At 44.6% G+C, this 10,134-nt stretch overlaps 1 protein-coding gene across 1 annotated transcript; it reads right to left on the bottom strand.

The window, feature by feature from the left end:
* Window positions 1-1,192: 1,192 nt before the first annotated feature.
* On the bottom strand, window positions 1,193-10,082 carry ism2b (isthmin 2b; the record flags this gene model as incomplete). The annotated part of the gene is made up of 6 exons (XM_084000886.1): window positions 1,193-1,710; window positions 1,950-2,018; window positions 2,133-2,270; window positions 4,016-4,349; window positions 5,485-5,739; window positions 9,972-10,082. The coding sequence occupies 6 exons, from the start codon at window positions 10,080-10,082 to the stop codon at window positions 1,193-1,195; spliced, it is 1,425 nt and encodes a 474-aa protein (XP_083857012.1).
* Between the last annotated feature and the right edge of the window lie 52 nt (window positions 10,083-10,134).

A 10,134-nucleotide genomic window follows, 5' to 3' on the forward strand; every position in this document is an offset into this window, starting at 1 on the left:
TCACCACTTCCAATCTGGATTACACACACGATACCCCATGCTAATCTTTTACCCAAATACACTTTGTACAAGGTCCAATAGTGCTCCATTATCGAGGTAAATGAAATTTGTTTATCATTGTCAGTTAGTCCCCCTGAGAACATTGTAGAGACACATCTATGAGCACAATCTACTCACTGTAGAACTGAATGTTTTTCCTACATTTGCACCAAAGAGACTTAGGAGGCTGGAGTTACACAGGCACCAACAGTCTGATTTTTTAACTCTTTGGCACCCGGATCATATATTTTCCTGGCTGTGAAGATGGTGTGAGGAAACGCATGTGTGTGTCAATCTGTGTGACAAAACATTTGAAATCAAATGTGCTGTTACTGTAGCATTACTGCCTAAAGGCTAGTCTCATAATTCTCGCTAGCAAGCTCCATAATGACAACAGAAAGTTTGAAATTATTTTTAGCTTACCTCACTGGTTCACAACCCAGATTATTTTATTATTACCAATTTTTTTGTCCCAAAAGATTGGCTAAAATGTACATTACTCTGAATGCATGTGGCATCTTTTGGGTTTAGTAATGTCCTGTCCCCTTCATACCTTTTGAACCTGAAGAATCTTATATTGTAGCAGCATAGTTGGGATATTCATCTGTCGGACTCTGCCCATGTATGTGTTTCTTTCAATCAATGCAGCCCATATTCATACATTTCCAAATGTAAAAACCTACAAGAAGCATGATCAGGATGTTTACCATATGTTGCTATTGTCAATCACAAGCACTCCAGGACACCATCAAAAAAGCCTGTTAGCAGGCATCATGCTTACACGCACCCAGGAGAGTGTACTGAATATAAAGAGAGAGCTTGATGTCATGCCAGATGTATAACAGGTTGGCAAGCATTGGGAGAACACTGCATTTTTTTCCATTCATGTAATTCAGTTCAGTTCAGTTGAGCCTGTTGTCAGGACACTGTGCCAAATCCTAACTTGAGACAGCCACACATCACCATCATTTCTAAACCCCACAAATTGACCAATCGCAAATGTGCATTTCCTCCGAGTCGTCGATGCATGATAAATGGCTGATGCACGGTTTAGATGTAATATTTCTTGATTTTTAAGGTCGTCTGTCTCCTCTCAAATTAGGATTGGGCCCTCTGACTCTCTGAGTGAAGTGGTACTTTTGGCTGTGGTCGCTCAGTACTCCCTGGCCTCTTCCAGTTCATTCATGAACACGTCTTCATGGGGGTTCTCTGGGCAGCTCAGCCCGTTATTGGGAGGCCGCACCGCATGGAAGCGGCTCCAGTCTCCCTTGCACAGGATCCAAGGCAGCACATCCACTTTGAAGTGTAGCTCAGGTGAGAACTCAGTGCTGATGAGGTTAGGCGTACCTGCGCCTTTCCCCCGCGTGATCAGCCGCCCGCGATCGTCATAACAACAGTGCTGCGCTGCAAGAGTAGACGAGTCACCAGAAAGCGCTGAGCGGATGCAGCTGTGAGCCGAAGGCTTGTAGATGTCCAGGCGTTCTTTAGAGCCACTGGCGTCGCGCCAACGGAACTGGCGGGCATGGTGCTCGTCGTAGACGCTGACCACGGTGTACGCCACTTCAGAGGGGTAGGAGCAGGGGCAGCTGGGCAGCTCAGCCAACACCTGGTGGAGGTACCTCTGCAGGAACTCACTCTTACAGTTGAGCCACTTCTCACAGCTGTCCACATCTGTGTGAAAAGGTGACACCACATTAAACTGTGAGTTATAGTTGTTATTGGCATCATGAAACATCTCCATTACAATGAAAGCCAGAGGTTCTATTGACTAGTTATGTAAATGCTGTAAATCAAAATAAATGCTTAGTAACATTGTGGACTGTATAAAGAGCCTACAGTTAATGGTTTAAAATATGATCCTGTTCATTAATGAGAGATGTCATAGAGCAGTCATCATCAGATAAACTCACCTGTTCCAAATGGCTCTGTGCCATTCTCCATGTCGAAAGGGAAAGGTTCAACTACGGTGTTGACATCTCCTACAGAAAAAGAAGAGAGAAAAAGCTCAAGATTAACAAGCAGCAGAGACATCAGCGTGACAAAAGAGTAGAGTAACCTGGCCTTGTTTCTTATAGTGAAAAGTATAATCTCACCAGGACAAGGCTCCAAGTCGCACTTAGAGGCTTCTGTCAGAGTGCAGGAGTAGCCACAAGACTTTGTCCTCTTCCTCTCACCGTGTCCGCAGGTCACTGAACAGGGAGACCAGGGAGTCCACTCGTCTGTCTCCTTCTCTGTGGAAAAGGAAAATTCAAACATGGTCACTATCATTCTGTTACATATGGGTCAAAATGTAGTCTGTTCTACTACGAATAAGCATCAAATCAATTCAACAAGGTAAGAGGACGTCAGGGATTATGAACACAAGGGAAATATGAAGGGAAAAAAAGGAAAAGAAAAATCTTACAGCTTTTGGTTGAAGTGAGCCCTGCTCCTTCTAAACCGTCTCAGTCCATATAAATGACAGTTTTCTCCTGGTCTAACCTTTCCCATGCAAACCCATATTCTTTTTAAGAAGGCTTTAGTAAAATTAGAGAGAGAGAAGCTGTGCTGTGGCTGTCCGCCTCCGCACCATGTTTCCTTGTGGTGTTAATAACACTGAAAACAAGTTATTCTTGATTAAAGGCGAGGTGGGTGCAGAAATACCAGTCTGGGTGTAGCGAGCACCCAATTTTACTTTGTGGGCGCTGCCAGCTCGCCATGTGGCCATACGAGAATGAGGTCTCAGGAGAGTCTTAATTACAAGAAGAAGCTGAGGCAGACATCCTTGATTTATGTTCAGCGAGTCTTTAGATGTGACCACTTAATAGGCATTGTTGCCCTTTTCTGGCTGCACAACACTTGAATAGATAAAGTCTATATGGTGGCAGATGGATAGAGGAAGGGTTATAGAGGGAAAACTTCAAACACCTACTACCACATTTTGATATGACACTGCAACAGCAGAGGTCTGTACACAACAACAACCTTCAAAAGGCAGCCCCGTCGTACCCACCTTTCTATCTGGCATATTTCTATGACAAGTGAAAGCTTGAGGCTGTGGTGAGCCCATGACTGCACTCTGATATACAGGAGAACTCACACAAATTCGCCTACCCACTGTGCTGTCCATCAAGTTTTATCTTTTTCTCCGTCTTTGCACCCTTTCTTTTACAATATGCACACCTACACTACCTCTTTCTCTCTCATTATTTACTGTTTTTACTACTGAATTAGTGGTCTGTGCAAGCTGAGACACAACATTTTTTCCCACCAGAAGAAGGCAGAATTAAGAGGGGGAAGAGAGCTGTAAAAGTTATGCAGGGCCCTGAAAGCCCCTGAAATTCTTGAACTGGCTCAAAAGGCCGTGCCGCAGAGGGCAGTGAGGGCCGCCAGGGTCTGGGGGGGCCCATGGGGTCCCGGAGGAAGGATGAAAGGGCTGGCCGAATGGCCCCTGTCATTCTGAGTTCCCAATCTGCCCTCTAATTGTCCACAAGCAGAGGGCTGTTTTGTCCCAGGGAACAGTGCCGGCCTCACGCTGCCATTAGCAAGCGCATCTGACCCATCTTCAAAAGGCAGGCCTCCGCGACCAGCACGACCAGTGTCGACTTCAAAGTGCCCATAACCCACAATGTCCTGATGGTCGAGTGCTCATGCTGCCTCGCCTGCTGGCATGCTAGCTCTCTCTGACTGTGAAGGCAGTTATCATGCAGCTTTCCTGAGCCACTCTGTTGTTCCCCCTCTCTCCATTGTTCCCTCTCACTCTGCCCCTCTCTCTCTCTCTGTCTCTCTGTCTCTCCCTCCAGACATCCACGTTATCTCCTTCTCTTTTTTTCATATGATAAATTGAGTGACTGTATTGACATACTTTCCCTCTTTTTTTGCAGTTTTGTCTTCTGCAGGATACACTATTAAAAGCCACGATGGGGTGATATTTAAAGAGCTGTGTTCATGTGGCAGTTCTAGCAGACAGCGAGTTGTACCACTTGGCAAAACTTACCATAGTAGCTCTGCATTGGATCCCAGCCTTCGTTCCAACGAGTATCCCAGTCCCCGCCCACTCCGCTGGGTAAGGGCTCCTCGCTGCCATAATCCAGGGAGTAATCTTCCTCCTCCTCTTCCTCGCCAGTTTCCTCCACGCCTGACCGGCTGTTGCTGTCCTCACTGGAGTCGGCGTCGGTGTAACTCCAGAAAAGGGGCCAGAAAAGCTTCTTGCCTCCGAGCCAATCCACCGTGGAAGAGGGGGAGGAGGACGAGGAGGGCAGCCAGTCTTTTTCCTTGGCAAGGTCCATCTCTACCTCCATCTGAGGGTCGTCCACCACCTCAATGGTAACCTACACAGCAGGAGAGAAGGGGTCACAAATGAGCACATCAAGTCCGCAAAAAGTGGTATCACAGACAAACAACACAAGAGTTTGTCCAATCTTTCACTTATTTTGTCTGCTTTACGTGTCATCATGAAACTGCAGAGCAAATAATACTTTCATGAAGCTTTAGGGCTTAACTTACAAGCTCTTCTCAAAAAATCAACCATCTCAAATCGGACTATTTTAGCAGGCGTACCTTCTCCCCAGATCTAAGTCAGCCAGCCAGACGTGAGCATGAGCATTCAGCCAACCAAACAGTCCTCTCAGGGAGAGAATCTGAGCATTTATTCTGGATAACTACCTCTCATTACCTCAACATGACTCATCCTAGATGCTACAGTACTTCCAAGGGAACCGGTTCGGATGATGTGAAGACCAGGCAAGCAGGGAGACTACAGGGGAAATCTTTTCGTAACCATTGTGAAATTAATTTCATAGTTAGGAAAGAAATATGATAAATTTATATGCTTCCATTTGTCTTAGTTGAGCATATCCTTGGCCGTTGGTGTAGCAGAGTCTTTCAATGAGAGAACAGTACATCTGGTCTGTATGCTACATGAAAAGTCATCAGAAATTTCATCAGTCTCCGTATTTGATATAGAAATAGGCTGGCATCATTATGTCCCTCCAACCACATCCTGATTACACTGACCAGAGTTGCATAACTGCCCTGAGATAAGTTAAACAGAACAACTTTTTGAACTTTTTTTTTAACAATTTAGACGGAGATGATGAGGACTTAATGAACACTTATGATTACAGATCCCCCTTGCCTTTAATTAAATCGTAGCGAAGAAAAAAACCCAAAGAACAGTGCTGGCTGGGTCTCTGAAATTAGACTAGGAGATTGTTGATTGTTTTACATTAAGGAAATAAATCACTTTCTACAAGAAATTACAAAACTACCCAAACTTCGTTGCATCAAAAGTTTATTTAACCCATAATCCCCCAATCTTGGTTCCTGACTTAAGCAGACAAACGACACTATCCTATGTTTTTGTTACGGGTTTAGATTGTGCAGTGTTACCAGCTCAGCTTTTAAATTTTAATTATAAGAAGAGTGCCCATTTTTGTCACCAAATACACCTCTCCTCCCACTCACCTGTATGTTGGGGTTCTGTTGTGAGTTGATATCAGCATTGGCCAGGTCTGGAAAGTTCTTTAGATCCAGGATGAAGGGTTTGGTCTCCTCCTCAGGCTCCGGCTGTGGAAGGACGCCGATGGAGCGGTGCTGTGGGTGCGACCACCTCCTCTGGTGGCTGTGTGGTTCAGGCAGCAAACTCTGTACCTGGTTCTGCTGCTCCAACGTCTCAGGGACATACTGGACTCCACCGCTGTGGGCAGCGTGGCCATGACCCTAGTGGACAATGCACATTCAGACATTGTATAAATTATGGAGTTTTTATATGAAGCAGACACAATAACTCTGTTGGAGCAAAATGAATGCGTTTTGCAGCCTTGTTGACTGTGCAGGCACAACCCTCAATAACGCAAAGAACAAGGGCGGATGAGACAGGCCTAAAGTAGCCACTGGCACATATTCAAAAGCCAGTGGCTATTTTAATACAAACAACAAAACAGGTCCATCTTTTATAGTGGCCCATTGATGAGTATAGAAACAATTAGTGCTCTGTTTCCAGGAAGAAACCTTGAAACCATCTACCACTTCACAGCTTGGTCAGCAATTCCTAAAAGCCCCTGAGGCATCTAACTAACCAGCCAAGTGACCAACCAGCCTTCGTTCATTTCATTTTTTTTTTTTCCCACAACAGTCATGGCATCCAGGCGGTGGACAAAGAGGGGCCTGTGCCAGAGAGATCCTCTTTTAGCTTTAATGAGAGGGCCTGGGAGGCGTGGGACCCCTGGGCTGGTGCAAGTGTCTGAACCTGCTCTGCTGCCGCCACCACTTAATTTGACCTTTCAGGTTTTACAGTTACTAAGAAGGAGGGCCAGCAGGAGGAAACATTGATCTCCGAGGTTGATGGTGATTGCCGATGGCATTATAATAGTGGGGGGAACTGTAGATATGTGGAGTGGATCCGGAGCACAGTCATTGAAAATTGATTTTTGGTTGGTCTGATCCTCTAGTGTGCATTTGTCTGTTTCACTTCTAACAGGACACACATTCACTTCATTCCTGACACTGGTCAAAACCAAACCTAACCAGACTCTAATGAACCCTTGTCTGCTATTCACTCTATATTATCCTGAATACGCTAAAGTGGCATAAACATATGATTGGGCAGTCTGGAGCTGAGCCAGCTTGTGGTCTGCTCAGAACAAACCAGTGGCAGTTAGAGGGCTAAAGAGGAGAAGAAATGTCTGAATTAATGACCGGTCGGTTGATGATTTATACTTATGGCCTCTAGAACAGGGCGTACTTTTCACTGACTGCTTGTGATTGTCCCATAAAGAAGTTATGTGGTCAGTCAAATCCAAGCATGTGAACACATAATGCCTGTTTAGAGGAGAAGCCCCGTCAAGCATGATAAATGATGGATGAAGAGTTGGCCCCCTCCCCAGATATCTGTAAACTGGTGGTGACAAGTAGATAACCTTGTGAGGATGTTTAGCCTTTCTCTCTGTAACTTCATACACTGTTTGTTGCAACATGTGTGCAAATATTACAGATATTTCGATAAATCCGAAACCCGCTATTTACAACATTTTTTTGCCACGACCACTCAGCATCAAACACACTGAACACATTTGACAGGCATTTCTAACACATGCTAAGACAAAATATTGAAAGTAGTGTAACAAGATAAAAGAGAGGTATGTACATGTTAACACCTTGAAGTCAGTGTACACAGATTGCATAGATTTAAGGTTGTTTGAGTCCAGTTTTAAGCTGAAACAGCAGGGAAATCAATTATTAGTAGTAACTATTCTATTCTGGTAATTAATAAGTCGTTCATATGCATTTACCGAGGAATAAATAAAGCTTTGAACTAGAGAGTATTTGCTGTTTTCTCTGTCTCCTTTGGATTTTGGACAAGACATTTGAAGATGTCAAACCCAATACTGCCTGACAATTTATATACTGAAAGATTAATTGACTGCATCAACAGTGAAATAGTCAGTCAGCTAATTAGCTAGTGCTTATTTCTCAATTGATTGAAAGTCAGAAAGTCAACACTTTGAGCATCTCCCATATTTAAAACGTCAGTTTCTTTTCTTTTGAACTCACCAACAACAACTCTTACTGCTCCGAAGTCCAATAATGACTTTTGAAATCCAAGACCAACCAACATTATTCTCTGAGTCTGTGAGGCAAGAAACACAAGCCTCTTACTTTAGCTTCTCATCTAACACCTGATTTATGGTGTTGCTGTCTGGTATGAACCTTTATTGGCACAATCCTCCAGCATGATGCTCCATTTTACCCTGTTACCGGCCTGTTACGAGCCTGAATACATGACATGACATATCTGATCACCAGCAGAGACCATACACACCTAACTCTCTCACACACACATGCACCTCACGACGTAAGGACTTACGTAAACACAAAAGGGCTAAGTCCAGAGTCATGAGAGAGGCCACATACTTTCACACCCTCCTCATCTCGTCTTGTTACACATCTGGATCCTGTATTCTTTCGCCCTGTATATCACTCTCCTCCTCCTTCCCCCCCCCCCCCCCCCCAGTTTTCTCTGATCCTGCTCTCCTCCTCTCGGTAGTGAGCCTGTTCTGATCAAAGGGCCCGACGGCTGATGGCATGCAGTGTGTTTAACAGGGGAGACTGTATGGATGCAGCGGGGGACCTCGGCCCGGCTCTCCACAAACATCAATGACAAATCCGACCCTTTGGCAAAACACTGTGTCCTCCTTTCAAGTGACTGCAAATAATGATCCATTTTTGGGTTGCTGTCATTGCTGCTGCTGCTGCTGCTGATGATGATGATGACACACATTCAGGTTGGGGAGAGGAGACCGGTGGGATAGGTGGGGGCAGGATGGGCTGAAGAGGTGATGGGATCCAGTAGACTTTGGAGGTGGGGGTCGGGGGGGGGGGCAGGCTGGGAAGGCAGGCGATGTGGCAGCCCTGATTTATGTGCCCGCAGATATCAAAGGCCCCTGCACTTGGCTGTTTCCAAACCATTACAGAAGAACAATAAACTATGGGCGCTCTTTGATCGCCATCTTTCGCAAATGGAAACGGGACAACAAATGCATGCCTTGGTGGAAATCGGGGTGAGGTTGTGGAGGTGGGGGGGGGACACAAAACAGACAGGGCAAACAGGGCAAACAGGTCCCAACATTTGGGAAAGAGGCCACTTCGACACAAACTCCTCCTCCTCCTCCTTTACTGAGAGATGGGGGTAAAACCACAAACAGGAAATTCCACATTAACACAATAAAGAACCAATGTAAACAATCAGATGAATGACACTTGACCCCGGCTCCAGTGTGAGAGATGCCGAGGGTTCGCCTTATTCTGGTTACATAAGCATCTCGTTACCGGGCACCCGCTTTACTGAGCCTCCCCTCCTCTTTCTAGCTCTTCCTCCACTAATCTCCCCTCTCCATCCACCACTTAGACATGCATCCAGCAGGTCACAGGCGAAGGTACACAGTCATCAACTTGCAGCCCTTTGGGTGAATGAAAAGCACAATCTCATAAGCAGCAGCGTGTATTTTTTCTCTCCTCACTAATCATTCCCTTCTCTTCTTCCCGCCCTCTTTTTCATCTCTGTCTCTCTCTCTCTGTTTTTTTTTTTTTTTTTTTTGCTTTGACATCAGTCAGAGAGATGATGAGAGAGAATCCCAATAGGGCATCCATGGGAGGCCACACAAGAAGGAGAGAGTTCAAAGGAGAAAAAACTGAACCCTGACACAAACACACACAAACAGACTTTGATATCCAAATACGTCATGTGTAACACAAACATTCCCGTAAGACGCACACCACACACAGCACAGCACAGCACAGCACAGCATGTGTGTGTGTGTGTGCATGTGTGCCTGTGTGTATAGGGAATTTAGATTTATTATAGCAGGGTGTTTGCCCAGTGATGGCAGACCTTACTATACATGGAGAGAGAAGTGGAACAAAAGAGAGCAACATGCTGTTTCAGCTAAATTTACTGATTGAACCAGTGATAGAGGAAAGTGGCTGACTGCAGCAGTTTCAACTTTTTCTTCAATATCCAGATAGTAAACAAAATAAGTGCACAATGAATGGTAGAAGATGCATTGTAAATGATATCAAATTATAGCCTAGATTACAATGTTAATCTAATATAAGTATTATGTAAGTACTTTATAGCAGTGTGTTTTGTACTTCATAACATTTATGCTATTAATAGATTTTAGTACATATTTGAACTTTATTAACACTTTTCGGTAGCGTTTGTATTGATATTAATACATTGTAAAATGAACTATATTGATAAATGGAGCAGTGATATGAAAATAAAGTTTCATTTAGTTTCATTTTCCAAAACATAACGGTTTCTCAGCTGCAGGTGTGACTTCAACACGTCGCTGCTTTTTCAAAACCTATCTGCTTAACTTTCTATGCACCGAGAAAAAGAAAGAGAGAGAAAAAAAGCTAACACATAAGAAAGTGAGAGGTAAACTCACCTTGTGGGCCACGTTCCTGTGTCTGGTAGGAAAGCCCGTACCTAAACTCAGGAGAAGCACCGACCAGAGCACGAGCAGCATCTGAAATCTCCCCGCCACCTCTTGACGCATCTTGTCTACTTCAAAGCTTCCTGTGAACGTTTGTAGAAAAAAAAAAAAAAAG

Source organism: Trachurus trachurus (genome assembly GCF_905171665.1).
Source record: "Trachurus trachurus genome assembly, chromosome: 24".
NCBI lineage: Eukaryota > Metazoa > Chordata > Actinopteri > Carangiformes > Carangidae > Trachurus > Trachurus trachurus.